General features: G+C 40.5%; 1 protein-coding gene across 5 annotated transcripts in view; it reads right to left on the bottom strand.

The window, feature by feature from the left end:
* Nucleotides 1-25712, bottom strand: part of zdhhc11 (zinc finger DHHC-type containing 11) — a 134127-nt gene that overhangs the window by 107586 nt on the left and 829 nt on the right. The window contains exon 1 of one of the 5 annotated variants that reach the window (XM_072283455.1): nt 25559-25628. The exons of 3 other annotated variants lie outside the window; for them this stretch is intronic. In XM_072283455.1, the coding sequence (XP_072139556.1) occupies nt 25559-25600 (42 nt within the window). In that variant the 5' untranslated portion in view covers nt 25601-25628. Of the gene's footprint in view, nt 1-25510; nt 25629-25712 lie in introns of those variants that run through there. One more of the 5 variants, XM_072283457.1, reaches the window with a different exon arrangement.

Raw genomic sequence — 25712 nt, forward strand, 5'->3', positions numbered from 1 at the left:
CGCTTCGAGGGTTGGGAGAGTATTGTCAATCTCTAATAATTGCCCTTCTCTCTCCCTCTTAGCAGCAGATTCATCTGAAATTATATACCCACGAATTACAACTTTTAATGTCTCCCAGAGTGTGGAATCTGACACCTCGCTGTTAATTGTTAATTTCTATAAAATCTTTTAATCTGATGGTGATATACTCTATAAATTTCTTATCGGTGATTAGGGAGGGGTTAAAACGCCAGGAATAGATTTGTTTGGAAAGTGAGAGATTTAGGGACATTGTCAAGAGGCTATGGTCAGAAATTAATCTATTATGATATTTTGTATTGGTAACACGAGATATTAAATGAGAATCAACCAAAAAATAGTCTATTCTACTACAAGATTTGTGGACATGAGAGTAATAAGAATAATCCTTGTCGGTGGGATGTTGAACTCGCCAAATATCTACTAAATTCCTAGATCTAATCAAATTATTTAGGACCTGCACTGACACGATATTTGAGGGTGGGTGGGAGGACAATCTATCTAAATATGGGTCCAGGTAGCAATTCAAGTCACCGTTGATTATTACATTTGAATTACCGGCATCCGGAAGTAATCAAAAACTTTCCTAAAAAAATTTGGCTCGTCTGTGTTTGGACCATAAATATTAAGGAAGGTTAGCAGAAACGAATTAATGGTGCCAGAGATCATAATAAACCTGCCGACAGAATCTGTGGTCACGGAAGTGAGTTGAAATGGAATATTTTTCCTAAAGAGGATAGCCACACCACGGGCATGAGAAATAAATGGCGACTAGTAAACCTGTGATATCCAGCTAGACCTCAATCTGCGTTGCTCAGTTACTTTGATATGGATTTCCTGAAGAAAAATCACATCTGCAGATAGAGATTTGAGATGTCTAAAAACTTTATCCCTCTTAACAACATGACCAAGGTCCTTAACATTCCACGAGACTATTGTAATATCTTTACCCCCCAGCTGTGTTCTACCGCAAGGCCTCTGCATATGAGAATAAAAAAAGATTATTAGAGTTGAGCACAAACATAGTAAACAATGCAAAATAACTGGCAGCCTCATAAGAACACAACATACACAACAAAAAACATGTCTAAGTCATAAACAAAAACAACACACACCCTAACCCACCCCCCTTTGTGTCTCCCTAAACCAGACATATAGTTCCCCATTTCCATCCCAAAAGGAGCTGCTGGGCAGGTAATGAACATTACAAAATTATCACAAACTCCCTCTCCGAGAAAATTATAACACAAATTATACAATACCGTTAAACAAAGGCTATTAGGGCTGGGGAGAGTTATCCAGTGTCCGCACCTGAAGCTGAACATTCATGACACCAATTCAAATTTAACCCTTATAATAACAAAAATATTTATAACATTCTCTGCAATTAAATCCCAGTGCGGCATACAGCATTGCAAAACTACATATAACAAGCAAGTCCCTCCTCATATCCCAACATGGAAACTGTCACAAATACAAGCTGAATAAACAGTGTCAATATATCTACTCCCTTTTTCGTGCATTATTCCTTTCCAAGAATTGTGCTGCTTCTATCGGGTCGTCATATACTTTAGGCCCTCTTCCATCTTGATGATAAATATAGAGCCTAGCCGGATACCGCAGGGTGTGCTTGATTCCTCCATCGCGCAGAGTTCGCAGTACATCATGAATAGCATGACATTGAGTCATCACCTTTTTAGTATAGTCCGGGAAGATCAAGACCTTATTTCCCTTGTACTCCATGGGTTGTAGTCTGCTGCAGCACAGGATCAGCTCTTTCATTTGAAAGTGATGAAAACTGGTCAAGGTGGTGCACGGTTTCCCGCTGGCAGCCGGCTTCGGATAGAGAGAGCAATGCGCGCGATCGACTTTAACCGGATATGGGAAATGCTCTTCCCCGAGCAACTTGGGAATCAGTCTGGAAACAAATTCAGTAGGTTTACCATCCTCCTCGCCTTCTTGTATCCCTACAATCTTAATATTATGTCTCCAGGAACGAGCCTCTAAGTCATGCACTTTAGCTTCAAGCTGGCTATTTTGTCTCATTAGCTCTGAATACTTAACTTCAAGCTCTTGCATGCGTGTTTCAAGGTCACTTGTGGTTAGTTCTTGATTAGCCACACGGGCTTGTAAGTCAGCCTGGGAGGCCACAAGTGCCTCAAACTTGGTCTCAAAAACATCAAAGCGGTCGTTAATGCCATGCAGAACTGACTGAGAAATCTCCTGACCTAATTCCTTGCACATGGTACAAGTTTTATCCGGCAGTATCTCAGACACAGAGAAGTTGTTTACCGACTCGTTGTTAGCACTAACTTCGGTAGTTTGGCAGTCGGCAGTCTTAACTTTATTTGCTTTCGACATTGTCAAACTTTTCCAGACACTTAGTTTAGACATACACTGTTGGCCTATGAATGAATAAAACATGGTATAATAGTAATTTTATCGAGGCCTCGGAGAGGAGCACTGACCAAACACGTCTAATCCATACGCATGCGCACTAGCGGGCCCCCGTAATATGTTTTGTTCCATTTATTTTCAGGAATGACTAAAACTATTCCACAGCAAACTGTGGTCAATTGTCACTAATTGTTCTGGAACACCAGTCCTTGAAAAGAAGCTTCTCGACACATCAACAGTGTGTGAGGCTGTAGTGGAGGCTATTGGGAACACTTCTGGCCACTTTGTAGCTGCATCCACTACTACCAACTAATTTGTGTCCACAAATCGTCCAGCAAAATCCACATGAATCCTCTGCCAGGGCAATGCAGGCCAGTCCCAGGGATGGAGAGATTTTCTGGATGTACTGGTTTCCCAAATAGTGCTTAGTAAGCTATCTGATCTGCTAATTTTTCCCAGGCCACCAGAGCTTCAAGCCAACGCTTTCATTTTGACCATGCGAGACGATTGGCATGTAGCTCCTCCAACACCTTAGCTCTGAGCCTGGATGGTACAACAACATTCAATCCCCATAGAAGCATACAAGCCACCTCTATCAAGGGCACATTCATCCCAGTGCTGGTAAAAATGGGGTAATTTCTGCTGCATATTCCAGCAATTTTGATTCACCATTTAGACCACAGACTGTGGAATCTTTTCTGGTTTCCCTCTGGATTATCTCTGCTGAGCAACTTCAAGTTCCTGGGTGTCAAGATCTCTGAGGACCTAACCTGGTTCCAACATATCGATGCAGTTACAAAGAAGGCAAGACAGTGACTATACTTCATTATCAGTTTGAAGACATTTGGTATGTTAACAAATACACTCAAAAACTTCTATAGATGTACCATGGACAGCTTTCTGACAGGCTGCATCACTGTCTGGTATGGGGGGCTACTGCAAAAAACCGAAGGAAGCTGCAGAGGGTTGTAAATTTAGTCAGCTCCATCTTGGGTACTAGCCTACAAAATACCCAGGACATCTTCAAAGAGCGGTGTCTCAGAAAGGCAGCATCCATTATTAAGGACCTCCAGCACCCAGGGCCTGCCCCTTTCTCACTGTTACCATCAGGTAGGAGGTACAGAAGCCTGAAGGCACACACTCAGCGATTCAGGAACAGCTCCTTCCCCTCTCCTGTTTCCTAAGTGAACACTGAACCCGTGAACACTGCCTCACTTTTTTAATATACAATACTTTGTTTTTTTGCAATGATTTCATGACACATGCCGGTGATAATAAGCCTGATTCTGAATCTGAATTTCCATTTGCTTTACGGAGAATATGTCAAGAGGAATGTCCTCTTTTGTAAATGTTTCTGGTATTTCCTTTTCCAAGGGTAAACGGGATGGTCCACCAGCATTTCCATGATTAGTCATCCTCTTAAATTCGATCTTGTAGTTGTGTCCTTCAAGAAACAGAGACCATCTCTGCATTCAACTATTGCTATTAGTGGAACACCCTTCTATGGAGTGAAGCTAGTTTGATCAGAAATGAGGGTAAACTCTCTCCCATACAATTACTGGTTGAAATATTTTACACCCTCAAGGCATCTCTGTCAATCTGTGCGGAACTCTTCTCTGAAGCAGTAAGAGAACATGACACAAAGGCTGTGGGCTGTACACTTCCATCACACATCACATGTGACATGAATGGACCATTAGCATAAGGCGAAGCATCACAGACAAGCTTCACTAAACAATATGGATCATAACATGTGAGTACAGTGTCCGACCTTTGTCTTTTGGAAAGCCACCTCACACCGTTTTAACTATTGCCGTTTCTTTCCGATCTGCAGTAATGACTTCAATGAGCAGAGCACAGTAGCCACGTTTGACAGGAACATTATATTGATAGGCAAATCTTAAAATGTCACTGTTTTGTTCCTCATCTTTTGACTTTGGGGCATCCACTGCTGCTCGAATGTGCTCAGCACAACTGTGTAATCCTTGTCAATGGTGTGACCACTGCAAGTGGGGCTTGGTTTAAAGAATTCACATTTGTTGTGCCAAGCTTTGAGCCCATAATCGTAAAATATTTTTAACACTGGAGTGTTTGTAGATTTTCCTGGCTGGTGACAATGGTGAAATTCAGGTAACGCTCAGGGCCTGGACAACCTCACCCCACCTGACCCATAGCTTTCTACCATGGTGCAGGTGCAGACAGAGACGCTATTCCAAAAACAAGCCTATTATAGTGATAAAGCCTTTTGTGAGTGTTTATGGTGAGAAACACTTTGGACTGTTCTTCCATATCCATCTGTAGGTAGGCCTCAGCTTAATCCACTTTGCTGAACAGTTTTCCTCCAGAAAAGTCTGCAAGGATAACCTCTATCCTGAGCAGAGGGTATTCATCTACTTTCAGCATTGGGTTGATGGTGACCTTAAAATCACCACAGATCCTGACAGACCCATTCTTCTTGACTGCTGGAACCACTGGCTTTGCCTATGGGCTCCATTCAACCTTGGAAAGAATCTTTTCAGCCTCCATGTGATCTAGTTCACTGGTTACTTTATCACAGATGGTATAAGGAGACGGACAAACTTTGTAAAACGTGGATGTGGCATTTTCATTTTACACTACTTTACCCTTGATATGTTTGTGTTTTCCAATGCCATCCTTGAACATTGCTGTGGCATCAAGTACACTTTTTAATTTGCTTCCAGTTGACTCTATTGCAGGCAAATGTGGCATGCAAATGGTGGATGGATCTCCAATTAAGTTGCTGTTGTCTCAGCCATCACAGCCCGACAATGCTGGCCCTTCTGTTTTTACCACAGACAAGGTTATTTGTTTTTGTATTTTATTGTTACAAATGTCATTCTCACAGGAGTTATTTTTTCTCCAGTACAAGTTCTTAGTTGGATATCTGCAGGTTTCAGTTCAAGGTCTTTGACATGCTGTTCAAGCTCATATTGTGGGGTGACTGAAACAGCTGAGTCAGTGTGCAATTCCATTCTAATTAATTTGCCATTCAGTAAGCCATATTGCTCATCTCTGGTTAGTTATCACATTGTAAATTTCAAGGCTACGCAGTCCTGCATCACTATCATTATCTGATTGTTCGTCAACAGCATGCAGATTAGTCCTCTTTTCGAAACTGCAGCTTGACTTTCTATCTTTTTCTCTTCTCTGTGCAGTCCATTTATTTTTATCTCTCTGACATGCTGTTTGTATGTTTCCTACTTTGTGGAATTTTCTGTGAGTTTTGCCCTGCATTGCATTGGTCAAGTGGATGTGAGCCCCTGCAACAACAATAACACAATTTGTTCAGCCAGGCCAGTTTCTGTTTAGACATTGAAATTTTGACTACACTCACTTTCATTCCTGACCGCAACTCACTTGTGTTTGTCTGTTGTTTCCACTGATACAGCGGTTGCCACTACTCTTTCAACTGTAAGTTGTGCTTAAGTTACAAGCCATTTTTGAATACTTTCATGTAAGATTCCACAAACTAAATGATCTCTCGATGCATCATTAAGCCCACTACTGAACTGACAATGCTCAGACATTATCTTCAAATCAGTCACATACACTGAAATGGCCTCTCCTTCCTTCTGATTCCCCTTATGAATCCTCAAGCATTCTGCAGTCAACAATGGCTTTGGTTCTAAATGGCCCTGTATTACTTTCACGATAACAGCAAAGCTCATTTCTGCTTGGTTGTTTGGAGCAGTCAAACTAAACAAACTGTATGCCTTTCCACCTAATGCACTCAGCAAAACTGGCACTCTCTTTTCCTAAAACACTAATCAATTTGTTCAGTATACAAAATCCAGTTATCTGTTTTGCAATCAAACACATCTATCTTTCCAGATGTAGCCAGCCATTCCTGCTTTTTATTTAAATATCATCATCACTACCTGGGACACACTGTTGATGAACCCATGAATTGCATCTGGTTTCTGTCTTTTTAAACTCGAACATCTCACTGCTCTTCTGATGAAAAAAATTGCTACTCTATTTTAGAAAAAAAATATTTGAATGTGAGAAAAGAACTTGCTGCACTTCAACTCTGGAAGTCGTCTCTGGTTCGTTTTAGAACTTACTCGTCGCTACTTTTATGTTTCATAACCCCAAAAACTAAGCAAAAGAAAAACAACTGGAGAGCCAGTGATAAACATGTTTTCGATTTTACATTTGTAAGGTGTGCACTTATGACATGGCATCGTGATGACGTATCCTATTAATGAACTTTTACATATAACCCACAATTATGTAAACAAAGGATGCTTCATCAAGCAATACTGTATATTTGCAATATTACACAAATATTACTGAAAGATTAAATACACAATAGGCATACTCCTGGAGACCCTCCTATTACAGTCTCCAAACTCAAAATACAACACATTTTGATACTCTTAAGATCAAAGGTTATGGTAGATAATTTAATACAGATTCAATAGTTACAATAACATTGTTAACTTCAGTATTTTGAGTCTCACAATTCTTCTAAGTTAGATATCTTTAAGATTCAAGATAGTTTAATGCCATTTTCTGTATACAAGTCTGAAGGAGAAATAATAGTTACTCTGGATCAATGTAGAAAAAAAAACTCCACAAAAGATAAATAACAGTAGAAAAGCACGATAAGTATAAATGCAGTACATAACAGTACATAAAATAGCTATATACATAGACTGATTCTACATCCATAAAGTGATGCTAGTCTGTTGGTACAAAAAATAAATCAAATCATTAAAAAGTGACATAAGGTCAGAAGGTGTTGCATCTTTGTGGACAGAGCTAAGGAACTGAAAGGGTAAAAAGATCCTGACAGGAGTTGTATGCAGACCTCAAAACAGCAGTAAGATTGTGGTCTACAAATTACAATGGGAGTTAGAAAATGCATGCCAAAAGGGCAATGTCACAATAGTCATGGGTGGGCTTCAATATGCAGGTAGATTGGGAAAATCAGGTTGATGCTGGATTCCAGGAGGGGCAATTTCAAGAATGCCTACAAGATTGCTTTTTAGAGCAGGTCGTTGTTCAGCCCACAAGGGGATCAGCTATTCTGGATTGGGTGTGGTGCAATGAAACAGAATTCATTAGAGACCTTAAGGAAAAAGAATGCCGAGGGGCAAATGATCATATGATCAAATTCACGCTGAAATTTGAAAAGGAGAAGCTAAAGTCAAGTATTACAGTGAAGTAAAGGGAATTAGACAGGCATGAGAGAAGAGCTGGCCAAAATTGATTGGAAAAGAACACTGGTAGGGAGGATAGCAAAGCAGCAATGGCTGGAATATCTGGAAGCAATTCGCAGGGCACAGGATATATACATCCCAAAGAGGAAGATGTATTCTAAAGGAAAGATGACTCAACCGTGGCTAACAAGAGAAGTCAAAGCGGCAAGGAGAGGGGGAGAACAAGAATCAGATGAGGCCAGGGCTACACGACTCCAGGATCAAAGAGTCAGGATAAATAAAGATGACAGAAGAGACAGAGGAGGAGAGGCATGCATGTCTCCAGGATCAGAGAGAAAGAATAAACAGCAGAAGAGATGAAGAGATGGGGGATGAAAGGGCTGCATGTCTCCAGAATGACAACGAGAGGCACAAGGGTGGCAGATAAACCAGAAATGATGCCATCAAAAGTGTCCTTCGTTAAACGAGAAGCAGCTATATTTGCTTTGCTATGTGTCGTTCTTCTTTAATAAACTGAGGTTTTCTACAGTTTCTAAAGCAAAGCAATACCAATAGCATTCAGGAAAATTTAATGTTCATTCTGGTCACATCAGACTGCACCACCCTTCTCTCAAAGGGTGCCCCAACGGGTCACCCCGTTGTCTAGTACATCTTTATTGGGACAAAGTAATTCACAAGAATCATCTGAAAGCTTCTGAAGACAGACAACCTGGGCACCCAAAGTTAATAAACACAAAAGATCCAGCAGATGCTAGAAATCCAGAGCAACACACAAAGTACTGGAGGAACTCAGCAGGTCAAGCAGCATCCATGAAAATGAATAAATAGTTGATGTTTCAGACTGAGGCACTTCATTAGGACCCAAAATTAATGCTGCAAATCTGACTCTAGAGTACACATAATTCCCAACTAACGATTGATCAAATGTACCTGTGATTGTACTTGATATACTAAATTACAAAATCAGCCTGGCTCGCAAGCTATTTTGAATCCAGTAACAATGATGCAAAATAACTTGGCCCATGTTTCCTGATTTGATATAGGCCAATGAACATAACCCCATGTATCTCTTGAGCAGCCAGCCCCTGCTGTAGCCCAGCAGCCTGTGTTCTGTATATAGTACTGTTTGTAGGCAAAACTATCCTTTTGACTTCAAACTGATTACTGCTTGCAATTTACATTAAAACCTGAAGACTATTTCTCACCTGAATACAGGTGTCCCCCGCTTTTCGAACGTTCGCTTTACGAAACCTCACTGTTATGAAAGACCTACATTAGTACCGTTTTCGCTTTCAGAAGGTGTTCTCACTGTTACGAAAAAAAAGCAGCGCACGGGGAAAATTAGCGCGCGATAAAAGGCAGCGCGCGCCCCAAGCAGCCGCTCTCCCCGGATTCGGAACAGCATTGCTTAAACACGTGCCTGTGAGCAGCTGTTAGCAAGATAAGTTCTAAGGTATTGGAAGAGCCTAAAAGAGCTCGTAAGGGTGTTACACTTAGCGTCAAACTAGACATAATTAAGCATTTTGATCGTGGTGAACGAAGTAAGGACTAAGTGAGTTTGGCTTGTGGAAGCTGACGAACATGATGTTGAAGAGGTTTTGGCATACCATGACCAAGAACTGATAGGTGAAGAGCTGATGCAATTGGAAGAGGAAAGGATAACAATTGAAACTGAATACAGTAGCAAACGGACCGAAACTGAAGTCGTCCAGGAACTGAACATGAAGCAACTGCGTGAGATTTTCGCTGCAATGATAAAGTACGACTTTGATTTTGAAAGGGTACGTAGGTTGAGGGGATATTTGCAGGATAGTTTGAGTCCTTATAAAGAATTGTATGATCGAAAAATGCCCGAGGCTCAGCAGTCAAGCAAGCCTTCCGCATCAGCCACAGCAGACAACGAACCTCGACCTTCGACATCGAGGCAGGGAGTCATAGGAAAAGATGAGCTGTCTGTTGTCATGGAAACAGACGAAGAGATGACACCCCAGTGTCCCACCACCCCGCGATTCGCGAAGAATGCAGCGGTAGCCGGGAGGCACACAGCACATCTTTAAGAAAAAAACTGAAATAAACATGCTAATTAATTAGGTGCCACCTGACACGTAATTAATTAGCATGTTCATTCCGGCTTTTTTCTTAAAGATGTGCTGGATGCCTCCCAGCTACCACTGTACCCCTGCATGCTTCGCAGCAATGTATCGGACGGCAGCCTGGAGGGTGGGGGCCACTGCACCACCCAACCTGCAATGACTCAGTCTAACACACCATCATCAGTGTGCTCGGCGCTGAACCAATTCCAGTAAGTGATACTACACTGTACATACATTATTTCTACTTTATATTTACTGTGTATTTTTACGTGTTATTTGGTATGATTTGGCAGCTTCATAGCTTAAAGGTTACTGGAGAGCGCTTGCACCGTGTTTTTGCCAACAGCGCTTGTGCGAGATTTTCACTACGGAGAACAGTTCAGTAATGATTGTGGGAAAGTATTTCTACTTTATATAGGCTGTGTATTTATCATATCATTCCTGCTTTTACTATACGTTACTGTTATTTTAGGTTTTATGTGTTATTTGGCATGTTTTGGTAGGTTATTCTTGGGTCTGCGAACGCTCACAAATTTTTCCCATATAAATAAATGGTAATTGCTTCTTCGCTTTACGACATTTCGGCTTACAAACCATTTCATAGGAACGCTCTACCTTCGGATGGCGGGGGAAACCTGTAACTCCTAAATCCCATGTCTCCATGGATCTATCTATACTGTGTAAATTAATATATCACTATTGAATATACATTAGAAGACTTCAAAAATTACCAAAAAATATACAAAAGTAGAAAATTGCAAGACAAGTATTATATTTTAAAACATGTCATTACAAATTTAAATAATTAATTTTATTATGGTTCAGTTTTCTTGCTTTGGTTTTATCCCTCTTGATCCAATTAATTCACTGCACCTGTTACCTTATTACATTACACAACTCAATTCAGTCTGGAGTGAAAAAGCACAGGCATGTGAGGCCACAAAGATCCACAATGGTAGAAGTAAAAGAAAGAATTTGATCTATTCTCTTTTCACTGGAGTCCAAGTGTATCAATCCAAAGTATAATTAAGCTCATTCACAAAGCCACTGTGGATTTAGCAGATCATTTATGAAATCCAGTATCTCAATGACAGCACACTAAAGTTACTGCCTAATAACTGCAGTGCTGCTTCAATTTTCAAACTGCACAAAACAGGATTAATAAAATGAAAAACTGTAATGTACCACAGATTAACAGTCTAAAACTAGCTACACCACCTTAAATGTGGCACTGCATGCACTATTCAGCTACTGGAAGCAATCTCAATATTGAGAATGATTTGGGACAGCAGAAAAGATACACTAGCATATTGGCTAGCACAGAACACTGTAGATGCAAGAACAGATTGGACAAAATAGGCAAGCATGAGGAAATCTGCAGATGCTGGAATTTCAAGCAACACACATAAGAGTTGCTGGTGAACGCAGCAGGCCAGGCAGCATCTCTAGGAAGAGATACAGTCAATGTTTCAGGCAGAGACCCTTCATCAGGACTAACTGAAAGGAGAGTTAGTAAGAGATTTGAAAGTGGGAGGGGGAGGGGGAGATCCAAAATGATAGGAGAAGACAGGAGGGGGAGGGATGGAGCCAAGAGCTGGACAGGTGATTGGCAACAGGGATATGAGAGGATCATGGGACAGGAGGCCTGGGAGAAAGAAAAGGGGGAGGGGGGAAAACCCAGAGGATGGGCAAGGGGTATAGTGAGAGGAACAGAGGGAGGAAAAGGAGAGAGAGAAAAAGAATGTGTGTATATAAATAAATAAATAACGGATGGGGTACGAGGAGGAGGTGGGGCATTAGCGGAAGTTTGAGAATTCGATGTTCATGCCATCAGGTTGGAGGCTACCCAGACGGAATATAAGGTGTTGTTCCTCCAACCTGAGTGTGGCTTCATCTTTACAGTAGAGGAGGCCGTGGATAGACATGTCAGAATGGGAATGGGATGTGGAATTAAAATGTGGGAGATCCTGCTTTCTCTGGCAGACAGAACATAGGTGTTCAGTGAAACAGTCTTCCAGTCTGCGTTGGGTCTCGCCAATATACAGAAGGCTGCATCGGGAGCACCAGACACATTATATCACCCCAGCCGACTCACAGGTGAAGTGTCACCTCACCTGGAAGGACTGTCTGGGGCCCTGAATGGTAGTGAGGGAGGAAGTGTAAGGGCATGTGTAGCACTTGTTTCGCTTACAACGATAAATGCCAGGAGGGAGATCGATGGGGTGGGATGGGGGGGGGGACAAATAGACAAGGGAGTCGCATAGGGAGCGATCCCTGTGGAAAGCAGTGGGGGGGAGGAGGGAAAGATGTGTTTAGTGGTGGGATCCCGTTGGAGGTGGCAGAAGTTACAGAGAATTATATGTTGGACCCGGAGGCTGGTGGGGTGGTAGGTGAGGACAAGGGGAACCCTATTCCTGGTGGGGTGGTGGCAGGATGGAGTGAGAGCAGATGTGCATGAAATGAGGGAGATGCGTTTGAGCGCAGAGTTGATGGTGGAGGAAGGGAAGCCCCTTTCTTTAAAAAGAAATGAAAAGCCTGGAATGAAAAGCCTCATCCTGAGAGCAGATGCGACGGAGACGGAGGAATTGCGAGAAGGGAATGCCATTTTTGCAAGAGACAGGGTGAGAAGAGGAATAGTCCAGATAGCTGTGAGTGTCAGTAGGCTTATAGTAGACATCAGTAGATAAGCTATCTCCAGAGATAGAGACAGAAAGATCTAGAAAGGGGAGGGAGGTGTCGGAAACAGACCAGGTAAACTTGAGGGCAGGGTGAAAGTTGGAGGCAAAGTTAATGAAGTCAACAAGCTCAGCATGCCTGCAGGAAGCGGCGTCAATGCAGTTGTCGATGTAGCGAAGGAAAAGTGGGGGGCAGATACCAGAATAGGTTTGGAACATAGATTGTTCCACAAAGCCAACAAAAAGGCAGGCATAGCTGGGACCCATGGCTACACTTTTAGTTTGGAGGAAGTGGGAGGAGCCAAAGGAGAAATTATTAAGAGTAAGGACTAATTCCGCTAGAAGGAGCAAGTGGTTATAGAGGGGAACTGGTTAGGTCTGGAATCCAAAAAGAAGCGGAGAGCTTTGAGACCTTCCTGATGGGGGATGGAAGTATATAGAGACTGGACATCCATGGTGAAAATAAAGCGGTGGGGGCCAGGGAACTTAAAATCATCGAAAAGTTTCAGAGCGTGAGAAGTGTCACGAACATAGGTAGGAAGGGATTGAACAAGTGGGGATAAAACAGTGACGAGGTATGCAGAAATGATTTCGGTGGGGCAGGAGTAAGCTGAGACAATGGATCTACCTGGACAGGCAGGTTTGTGGACCTTGGGTAGGAGGTAGAAACGGGAAGTGCAGGGTGTGGGAATTACAAGGTTGGTAGCAGTGGTTGGGAGATCCCCTGAGTGGATAAAGTCGGTGATGGTGTGGGAGACAATGGCCTGGTGCTGCTTAGTGGGGTCATGATTGAGGGGTAAATAAGAGGAGGTATCTGCCAGTTGTCGCTGTGCCTCAGCAAGGTAGAGGTCAGTGCACCAGACTACAACGGCACCCCCTTTATCGGCAGGTTTTATAGTAAGGTTAGGATAAGATAGGCTTTCATCTCAGAGAAACCTGTGTGGGATAAATTTTAAGTAGATCTGAGGGGCAAGTTGCCCCCTCCCCGCCAGAAGGTGTTGAATATTTGAAAGAAGCTGTTTGAGAAGGCAAATACAATCACCATATTAAAAAGGATTTGGAAAGGTACTTGGATAGGAAAAGCATAGGGGCATTCGGGCCTAATGCAGGTAAATGGGATTTACATAGCAAGCAGCATGGTCAACACGGCGTCTGACATTTCTGTGCTGTGTGAATCTATAATTCTATGATCAGTAACTAGTTCCAGAGCCATGCCAGAACAAGCAGACAACCCAAAATATCCATGATACCCATCCTTTGATATCTGAGAATCTTAACACTTACTGCAGTGATACTTAGAATTGATTGGTGCAACTAATTTTCAGACCGGCACCCTTTCCAAATTAGGCAGATGTTACCAGTTTGAGATGTTCATGTGTAGTCACACTGCTGGAAAGTCTATTTCCTCGTTGAAACTCAATGCCATTTTCCCTCCCAAAACAAACTCATTAATTTGTACTTCTTCATTCCTGCAATCCCCGGTCCACATTTACTTCTTGTGCTTAAGAAGAAGTGTAGCATTAAATATTCTTCCCGTAGCCTACAACAATAATTTCTTCTAAGTCTTGATGAAATGTCTCAGACTGAAACGTTGACCGTTTACACTTTTCCATCAATGCTGCATGGCCTGCAGTGTTCTTCCAGCATCTTCTGAGTGCTGCATTCGATTTACAGCACTTGCAGATTTTCTCGTGTTTGGAATAGTTTCTTCTATTCCAGTTCACACTAACGTCTTTTGCCCACTGCCACCTTTCCTTACCTCTGCTCTTTCACCACCTGCTTATTTGGTCTCAAAGAATTTTCAATCTTTAAAATATTCCAAGTGTTGATTAAATTGCCCTTCCAACAGAGTCCGAGATTCACAATCCTCAAACAAAAAACAACTGCTTTTTAAAAATAAACATGTGAGCTTAGTTTTAGATATCACAACAAAAGGGAACTTCCTCTTTCCATCCATTCATCAGAATCCTTCAAGATTCAAAGTTCATATATTAACAAAGAAGGTATAAATTATAAACATTTGAGATTTATGAGCTTACAGGTAGCCACAAAGCAAGAAACCCGAAAGAACCCAATTGAAGAAAAAAATAAAAGACCAACACTTGAAGTGCATGGGAAAGGAGAGAAAAAAAAACACAAATCAAGCAAACAATTGAAGCGAACAACAACATTATGAACCGAATGGAGTCCTCAGATCCAAACCCTGGAGCAGTCTAGAGTAGGCCCAAAGCCTTGCTTATCAGTTCATCATATTAGTAGGCATGGAGCACAGTAGCCAGGCAGTCTTCATAGCCTCAGTACACAGAGAGGAATAACCATCACGGACAGCGAGTGAGATCCCAACATACTGTCCTTTCAGTCTATCTGGGCCAGCATTTAAATTGAAAAAGAACAGCGGAACAGCGAAAGGCTCCAGCATCCTGGAGAGAAGAGTGAACATTGCAGAGAATGAGTGAAATTTGGCTCTCGTTTCTGATCTTGGCTGGCATTTAAATTGTCTAAACAGCCGATCGCGCCTCACACTAGGACCCAATGACTATGAGGGGCTTAGGGCCTAGACCACGCTGCCCAGCAATTCACTCTAGGCCCAGATTTTGCCCCCCAGCCTGAAGTCACTCTCAAGCTCAGCACCCAGAGCAATCCAACTTTTCACCCACGCCAGTTACAGGAACATCAAATCTCCTCTCGGCACCCAGAGCAATCCAACCTTGCACCCAGGCCTGTTGTACGGGCATCAAAACTTCTCTGCCCCAACTTCTCTCTGAATAGATCACTCCAAATGCATCGATTCTGAAACAGGCCTTCCCGGCTCATCCCCTGAACTTGCCCTTCACTGTTTGTGGTGATAATTTACATAATTTACCTCAGAAAAAGATGTTTTTAGTGATTTTTTTGTGAAATTTCTTGCCTAACTACCAATGAGATGTCACATGTATTCGATAGCACCATCTAACTACCAAGTTAGTTATGATCTTAAGTACTTCAAGTAATCTTTGTTTTTATTTCATATTACTAGCATCCATAGTCTATTTTTTTCCGCTGAGGATCCTATGTGTGTCAATCAAGTTACCTTTCATTAAACTTCCAATGGATTCAGATTTAGCTTATCCAAAACTTCCTCATAGACAGCCCCTGCCTTCAATTATAAATTTTCTTTGAACTCCTCCAATGCAGTCATATCCTTTCTTACACAAGGAGTACGTCTTTCCCAACCTTCTCTAGATCTCGCAAACAGTGACTTCAGTTAAATTGTGTTCATACATTTGGTTACTTTTCCTCAATCACCACATTCAGCATCTATTTCCTCATTCACCTCTTATCCACTAATAAATCGAAAAAGCACAATACAGATCCAACCATGGCAACTTGAATTGGGTGGCAGAGGTTAAGGAGGTGCGTGGGATAGGAAAAAGAGAGAAAAGGAAAAGTTAGGGAAATATTTCCCTCTTTCGCTACATTCAAGCTCGTTCAACTTTAATTATCATTCAACCTTACATTAATACCCATGAATACAGTCAAACAAAACAGCATCCCTCTGGGGCCAAGGTGCAAAACACTACTACTGGCCCTACACAGCACAAAACACACATAGCACATATAGTCACACTAAAAATATATAGCCAAAGTTTCCAAGTGACCCATCCTGTAAACTGATGGTGTACGGGTGTTATCAGCAAGAACAAGCAGTTTCCAGCAATTGACAGACGAATGCTCGCATGCAATTTAGCTCGTCGTTCCACAGATTGAACACTAGAGGGCAGCACCAACAGGCGGGATCAGCCCCCAACCCAACATGGACGCCACACTGCACAGCCTTTAGTGTCTCGTCTCCTGGACTGCCGCAACAGACAAGCCCAAGGCTTGATGCCGATTCCTTTCTACGGCCAAGGTCACACAACTCCTCCACTGTCTGTCTCACCAATAAACAGGGAAATGGACTTGCAGCATCTTACATTATCAATGTCCAACAGGGTCTAGCAATCACAAGAGAAACATCCAAGACAATCACGTGCATTTAGAGACTGCACACCACTTTCGCGCCAACTCCAATACCTTCCTGTAGCAGGCAGTAACACGGCCCACACCAAGTCCTCCACCAACGTGCAGCTTGCTAATGGGATAGACCTGCAGTACCTGAAGTTCTTAATGTTCAGCATTATCCTCTGATTTAAAAAAAACACTTAAAAAAGACAAAACAAAACACCGAGGGGCTGCTGCATTCAAAAGCACTGCTACCTTTCTGGAATTTCACTAAAATAAGTGATGAAATATGTCCAAGCACATTAAAGTAACCCACATCATAACATACTTTCAATGTATCTATGAGGTTTAACATTACATTCAGAACTTTAGTTACATTATCTTTATCTGTTTTTGCTACTTCTAAGTTGGTACATGTCGCAGAATTTTAAAACATCATATTCTCTGTATTTGCCTAAATAGGACATTAGCAATCTTTGTACAGTCATAGTGAACAGCTAGTACTTCATTTATAATCATCTTCAGTTTCTTTCAATTTAAACAAACTGTACTTGTTGAATTATGGTCAGCATAATCAAATTTGCAAAAGAGTTGGTGACCAGCCTTTGGAAGCAGTCACTATTCTCTTGGCCTCAATATGGTACTGTACTTAGATTCAGAGTAATACAGCACAGTTGCAGGCCCTTTGGCCCTTCTAGTCTGTGCCAGACTGTTATTCTGCTCAGTCCCATCAACCCACATCTGGACCATAGCTCTCCATACCTCTCCCATCCATGTACATATTCAAATTACTCTTGTATGTTACAATTGAACCCACATCCACTACTTCCTTTGGCGGCTGGTTTGACACTCACAGCACCCTCTGAGTGAGAAAGTTCCCCTCAGGGTCTCCTTAAATAATTCACCCTTCACTTCTGAGCTCTAGTTCTTGTCTTACCCATCGTCAGAGGAGGAAGCCCACTTGCATTTATCCTATCTACACTCCTCACAATTTTGTATATCTTTATCAAACCTCCCCTCACTCTCCTACACTCCACAGAATAAAGCCCTAACCTATTCAACCTTTCCTTATAACTTAGGTCCTTAAGTCCCAGCAACATCTTTGTAAATTTTCTCAGTACTTTTTCAAACTTATTGGTATCTTTCCTATAGGTAGGTGACCAGAAGCTCACACAATAGTCCAAATTTTAATTCCCCAACATCTTGTACAACTTCAGCATAACATTCCATAACATCAACACATTTGCAATGTAAATTTCACAATCATTCAACAAATACTGCCAAGCAATTTTCAAAGAACATAGAAAACTGGAGAACTAAATAATTAAAATATTTCTAGACCATCACACAATATTTCAAGCAACCCTACAGCCTTTGTATCACTGTGGACAGAAATTACAAACTTTAAAAACAGTTCAAATATCATCTACCCACATATAATGAGTACCCAGGAAAACGAGTAGTAGAGAGGAGAAGTAAAAATGCATGGGTTCCTGATCATAGATGCCATCCTAAACATCAGATAAATGAAACACTGTTTATGTGTAAAGATATCACCCATAAATAACCCAGTATACATTCATTATTGGGTGCACAAATACTCTTATCATTGCTCTTCAATGATATATTCCTTACACCTCCCAATCCTTTGCAGTCTGTATTCTCCCGTTGAAAAAGATCAGTATTCTCCCGTTAAAGCACTGTTTGGAATGAAGTCATTAGATCATGTTATTGTGGGCCACCTTTTAAAGCAAAGTGATCAAGACTTCTAAGCTGTTGAGGCCATTATTCACGCATTGATCTAACTGGATTGCACACTGAAGAACAGAACTTGTGTGATATAGACAACAACTCTATCATCAGTTTTTTTCCCATGTCTCAGCATCTTCTTTGGAAGTTGATTTTAAATTAATCATTTAGCTTTAAGCCACTTGACTTCACGCATCGTTTCAAAAGAACCACAAATCGGCACTTTAAAAGGCGGCATAAGCTATTCTATTAGGAAATTAAATATTGCAAAGCCCTTGTGACTTTGAGCATGCACTTTACTCGGTTCATTACTGAATCATCACCAAGTGTTGATATAAATGTAAGCCAAATGAGGAAAAAATAATTATACCTTTCATTCAATTTATTGCAGGGGAGATTTTAAGGTAGCAATTAGGCAATTAAAAAAGTAGTGTTCCATTTGTTTACTGATGAAATATTAAAAATCCATTAAAATTTATCAGCAGCTTAAAGTGTTACATTTTAAAATGTACCATTTTAAACATACAGCTACTGATTACTGGCACACAGATATAATCAAAGAACCAAGTTCCCAGAAGTGAATGACTATAAATCTCTACTATTGATTAGTAGAGGTTTATAGGATAAAGGATATATTTAATAGAGACTACATTTACTCCATTCACCAAATTTAAGACCAGTGAGTGGGGAACACAGTTCTTTGAAATGCTATCATTTATACAGGATGCTTAAACCTCAACCCAATCTGACTCTCAGACGAGTACAGAGATCTATGGAAGGGAAGTTCTCCCCATGTTTGGCCTTTGATTTATTTCCCAAACCAACACACATAATACATCAACAGCATTTCAAACAGCAGTTATTTGAGAGCCTAGTGTCATAACAACCACCTTTCCCTCAATGTCATCAAAAGGGCTGGTCAGGGACTTCAGGAAGTGGAGCAGAGCACACACCCTTGAGCGTTTCAGTGGTGCTGAGGTAGAGATGGTTGAGAATTTCAAGTTCTCATGTGTAAACATGACCAACAGCTTCTTCTGGTCAAAGCCATTGACTCTAACCAATGTTCACAGATACACCATTATCCAGATGCATAACAGCCAAATTTGACAACTGCTCTGCCCAAAACTTTAATAAACTGCAGAGTCGCAGTCGCAGCACAGTCCACCACAAAAATCAGCCTCCCCTCTATAGTTCCAGAAAGGCAACCAATACAATCAAAGACACCCCTCCCATCCCAAAAATTTGCTCACTTCCTCCCTCCCAATGAGCAGTAGATATGAAATCTTGGGGAAAAAAAATGCACCACTTCACCCAAGGATAGCTTCTATCTATCTTATAGTACAAGACTTCTGAATGGGTCTCTTGTATGAGAAATATGAACTCTTGACCACACAAGCTACCTTGCCTTGGCCACCGCACTTTGTTGTCTACCTGTACTGCACTTTTGTGTACTGTAACACTATAACCTGCATTCTGTTAATTGCTTTTCCACAGTACTTCCTCAATGTTCTTATGCTTTGAAATGATCTGTATGAATTATTCAAAACAAAGTCTTTCACTGTATCTCAGTACATGAGACAACAATTGCCAACTGGTCACAAAGTACACTAAGACCTTGAAATAACAAGTAGTCACACAAAAAAAATCAAGTTCCAGGGAACAATGCAGAATAGAATATTGGGCCGTTCTTAGAGTGGAAAAGGTTATGCCAAGATTGAATGAGGTGATCAATGTTATGAACATTTAACGATGGAAAGCAAACTTCACTAAATCTTTCTTGCTCAATTTGTTTCTTTAAATCCCTCAAAAGGATCGTTTCCTTACTTGCCTTGCTGCTCCTTTACTTTCTCTGCCTTCTGGAATGAAGACTTTAATTACAACTTTGTTCTTCCCAACTGTAAAAAATTCTCTTACAGCTTCGAAGTAATCCACAGTTGTTTTTGACAGTTCCTTCCTTTAGTTTTTACTTACTTATGGCAGTTCTTATAATTGTTGCTATTTTCTGACATTCCCTTCATCAACTCTTGGTTATCCTATAGTGATTTTTTAAAACCCTCCCATCACCTGCCTTGCTGCTCCTTTTATTAACACTGTAATCTAATACAATCCTCTATTTCTTTGGCTACCTACACAAGAACAAAAACTACCTGGTGATTGGTACTTTAGTAGAATGCATACTGTATGAAAACTATAAATTATAGTTGCCATTACTGTTATCATTGTGTCTGTTAGTCAAATGTCCAAACTTGCCCCACGTTAGCTTTAAGATACAGCTGTACAAGTTTCAGCCTAAATGTCACTCTGAACCAACATCCTTTCCCATGACTAATCTTTTTTTTTTAAAAGATTAATTGATTCCAACTTATTAAACTTCCTAGGCCTAGGAAGCTTGATCAGCATATTATGAATGTTTGATTGCATTTCCTGAGCCAAATCATCCAAGCTTTTTCTGTTTATTTTGCTCACTCTATAGGAAGTCCAACACCCACAGATCATTGCAGTGATAAATACTTACTAAGCTGCTAACTTATACAGTAATAAGCATACAACCACAGTTAAAAACCCTAGTTTATAAATTATGCCCAATAGTGCTTTCTGTCCTTTCATTTCTTATTTCCATCTATTTCAGTTCCAGATTTTCTGTGTTCTCAATATTGAATTGATCTTATCCACTTGTCAGGACTATTGGTTTGAGAATACTCAGAAAAGAGCTGAAAAGTAGAGTTAATGAGCAGAAACATGTCTTGTTTGCCATCACAAGACATTGAGTTAAACACCATTGAGAAACAAATCAGACAGATAATGGATTAAAAAGAGCACAGCCTGCCTTGTGTGATCTAGAAAGCACTGAAGCAGATTCAATACTCACTTCCAAAATGGAACTGGATAAATACGTGAAAAGCAAAAATATATGGCAAGCTATGGAGAAAGGTCTGTGTAGGGGGACTAAATAGGTATACCCTTACAAAGATGTAGCGCAGAGACAATGTGCCTTACTACTCCTTTTGTCAACATTGAAGCTGCTTTGTTTTATCAGTACTATCATACATTTGGGCTGAGTCCACGGATTGCAACTTAAATTCAGTTCACATGATACCGTATAGAGTCAACAAATGCAGAAGAGTTTCATCCCAACAGCAGATGACTGTTCATGAACATTTCCAAATGATATTGCACCATCTAAGTATCTGTTCCCTTTGAAATGGGCACACAGCCGAATATTTCCAGATTTTTTTTCTGGGTTTTGTATCAGATTCCCAGCAACCGTAGTATTTTACCAGAATCTGAATGAAAAGGCATAAGATGTGTTTATCTTTTTTAAGTTGTGTCCAAATTGCATCCCTCAGTGACCACTCACTTACCAAACTAACACATAAGTCAGTATACTGGCAAGAGAAAATCTGCAGATGCTGGAAATCCAAGCAACACACACAAAATGCTAGAGTAACTTTCAGCAGGCCAGGTAGCGTCTATGGAAAAGAGTACACAGCAGGTATTTCGGGCCGAGATCTCTCAGTCCTGTTGAAGAGTCTCGGCCCGAAACATCGATTGTTCACTCTTTTCCATTGATGCTGCCTGACCTGCTGAGTTCCTCCTGCATTTTGTGTGTGTTGCTTCAATCAAGATATTCTTCATTATATTAAACAGGCACCAGCAATGGTAAAAGTAATGTGATAAATTGTTGCCTTAGAAACTACTAGATTGTAAATGGCCATGTGCCTAAGGTATCAATAAAATCTTTTTTTTCCCCGAACAGCCACATGATAAGTAACACAGTCTAATGTTTTCAACATAACAGAACAGAGCAGCAGCTACTGTCCCTGTTTACCTTCAATAAAGTTGTCCAAAATAGTTCTTTTGAAAAAAACATTTTCCTGTGGAGACATTCAGCAGGGAAGCTCTTTGATTAATCTTCACAGAGGCACGCAGACCATAAAACCAGGGAGTAAACATGAACACACACACAAAAAAAAAATCACTATACAGTGAGAACTTTTGTAACTTTCAATCAAGTATTCAGGCATTCTAATTTGTACTGAACAGAAAGCTGACTCACTTAATCAGTCAAGGATTCAGTCTGGCAAATATCTGCTGCACCTACTCTATAGCAAATAGATCTTTTCTTGGATGAGGAGTTCAAAACTGCACACAATAGCCCGTGTGCTGTCTACCAAATTTCTAAGTAAATGCAGCAGGGCATCTGTGGTCCTATATTCACCGTTCATTATGAAGCCCAAAAAGTCGCAGCAGGAAAAGAGGCCTTTTGGCCCAGCATGTCTACACCAGCCACCTAATACCTTTCCACAGCAATATAATTTCTCAGCATTCAGTCTTTGGCGTTCTATGCCAGTCTTTCCAGTGCTCAAGTGAATAGTTCTTAAATGTTGTGAGCATACATTTTTCAGCTCTCACTCAGGTAAGGAATTCCAGATTTCAACTGCTCACTACTTGCAAAACAAAAATCTCCTCAAATCCCTTGCATGTCATCTGACTTTAAATGTACACTGTCCAGTTCTAAGGCCTAACTATGCCCTTCATAATTGTACGTACGTAAGTAAATCAAGTCAACCACCCTCCCTCAGTCTTCACACCAAGAAAAACAAACCCAGTCACGAAGAGTTGGACTCGACTTAATGACTGAACAACAACAAAAAGGTACAGCCTTCATCACCATCTGGAGGGGGTCCAGAGGTTAACCGCCCTCAGAAGTAGTTTCTCAGCATCTCAATTTTAATAGCCTGGCCCTTTATTTTGTATCTACAGTAGCGTGTAAAAGTTTTAGGTACATGTAAAAAAAAGTGTTAAGTGAAGGTGCTTTCAAAAATAATGAAAGGAGAAGTTTCTAAATATCAAAAAAGTTACTATAAAGAACAGTAAACAGTAAAAAACTAAATCAAATCAATATCTGTTGTGGTCACCCATTGCCTTTAAAGCTGCACCAATACCGTTAGGTACATTGTTGCACGGTTTTATTAGAAAATTAGCTGGTAGGTTGTTCCAAGCATACTGGAGAACTTGCACAGCTCCCTTGCAAACTTTGGCTGTCTCGCTTGTTTGTCTCTCCAGGTAATCCCAGACAGCCTCAATGATGTTAAGATCAGGGTTCCGTGAAGGCCATGCCATCTAAAACCATATAAAAATATCTAAGGTACCTAAGACTTTTGCACAGCATTGTATATCCCCTTATCCATGACTCTCTTGCTCCTGAGAACATCTCAACATCTACCCTGTAATGAATACTAGCACCTCAGTGTCATTATCATTACTTGAGCAAAGTCCAGATCTTACAGAGTTCACCTTCAATGACATAAAGACATTCTTTCTTGGTAAAATAAGCACATTCCTGAAATTAAGCTCCTTATCAATAGAGGTATTTTCAAACATCTCATCTTCAGTATCATCAAAAAAATGCATGATATTTTGCTTGAACGGACATAGAATAAAATCAAATCAATGCTGTGGTCGAAGGGTCACAGAAGCTGCATTTCAGATCATACAGGATAGGTGCAAATGAAGCTGAGATAACACTTGCTGCTGAACTTCTAAGATTTGTCCTTGTAGCCAGAGACCTGGATGATGGGGTTTCAGATCAATGGTCACCTTTTTGATACTCAGTGACATCAAAGTATCATATCAAAAGAATGTGACTGGACTTTCCTTGTTGAAGACTGCATGATACATACAAAGCACAGACATTTATCAGCCTAGGTTTTATTGTAGAGCCTGGTTCCTTCAAGATCTGAAGTGATGCACATAGAAATGAACACAGTCTAATCAACAGCAACATTTCCAAATCACCAAGCTGTTCATGTAATATTTTGACAGTGGCATCTTACTGAAACTTGGGAAAATTGCCTAGGTAGAAGAGGTTAGATAAACCCATCCTGGTTAACTACCATCCAGTTTATCTTAAACTGCAAAGTGATAATGGTAGTCCTGTCAACTAGCTCTTAGCTACTGATAAAACTGCTTACTGAAGCTTAGTTCCAGAACTCATCACAGCCTCTGTGGTGAAAGAGAAGGCATCAATGAAGCTGGTTCAGCCTAGACTAGGGATCTCTCAGAATTGTTGTTGCTCCTTTTTGAACCTTGTGGCGCATCGGGCGGCATTTTAGCCATTTCCTTAGTAATTCTCTGTTTTTCTTTTACAAGGCCAAGCTGCTAGCTCAACTGGAAAGTGCGCAAGGAACCTGCTGAACTTGATCTGGGGACCATTTAGCTTGAAGTTCAGTGCTGATGCCACTACAGCTACACCACCGGCCGGCATCTCTCACAATAGACACACTAATTTGCATTGGCTAAAATGCAACTTGTTAACCACAGACAGCTGTCTGCAAATTCAAATGCTGTAAAACATTATTCATTCACTCCAAAATGAGCAAGTTGAAAAAAGTCACCATGAAAAAAAACATCTCAAATTTACATCCAAATATCCTCCCGGATCAGAATTAAAATCATGCCTAATTTCTGCATTCACTCAGAAAGCTACCAGAACCACTGAAGCTAGTTGTGTTACCTAATGAGATATTATTTGTGCTAAGTGTACACATTTTCATAGAGAATTTCTAAGAAAAATATTGTTCAAGTGACTGCAAACTGATAGTCAACTAATAATATCTTCAACCAACGAAGCAAACTGTTACTGGGCTGCTTAGATATTTGCCTTCTATTTTCATTATATTCCAATGACTCCAGTGTTACTCTTTACATAATCAAAAATTTGGATCTCTTTACCCTTACCTGATCTGGTGGGAATGAAATTTTAATTTTAGTGTTGGCAATATTATAATTTTAAAGTGAACACTTTGGATAAAGTGCTGAAGTCACTTACGTTAGTCCAGGTGAAATGATTGGAGCCCTTTATCCAAGGGCTGAGTTTGAGGGAAATACTGCACTGCCAAATGTTTCATCTTTTTAAAAGACATTTAAGTCAGGCTGATATTCAAATTCTGTGGTATTGATTTCAAGAAAGCAGGTTACTTCTCACTGGTACGTTAATCAACATTTAGCCGTTAATACTCATCACTTAAAGACTGTTTTGGCCTTACTTTATTGCAATTTCAGACATTTAAAATGCACAACGAAGACTTCCACGTTTCCCTGCACTCCAAAGATAATTATATTTCAAAAGTACTTAATTCACTGCAAAGCTATTTAAAACATCCTAAAATCATTATAGTAATTTAAACATTTTAACTGAGATTCAAGAGGGACAAGACACCTTCAGTATAATTTAGTTACAATTCTGTACCTGCGGTTTGATGGCAGATTAAGTTACATTTAGAAAAGTCACCCTAAAATAAATATACATATTTCTCATAACGTAATAGGAAACTAAGAGAGCCCACGCCAACTCTTAAATGATGAATCAAATAAAAACAACCAATCCAACTCAAGATCAAATCTTCACCTCAATTAATCATACTTCTTCAAAGTACATGTACTTGATTCGACGTACATTGGCTTCTTCCCATTTTAGTGTGGGCACCCTATTCTCCATTAACTACTGTATATCTTTACGAAGAGGCATTAGAGAACGCGATTCCCATTTGGTTACAGCTTTCAGATACTGCAATCAATTATAGATTACAAATTTGCATCAAACACCTCAG

The sequence above is a fragment of the Mobula birostris genome, chromosome 19, assembly GCF_030028105.1.
Source record: "Mobula birostris isolate sMobBir1 chromosome 19, sMobBir1.hap1, whole genome shotgun sequence".
Lineage (NCBI taxonomy): Eukaryota > Metazoa > Chordata > Chondrichthyes > Myliobatiformes > Myliobatidae > Mobula > Mobula birostris.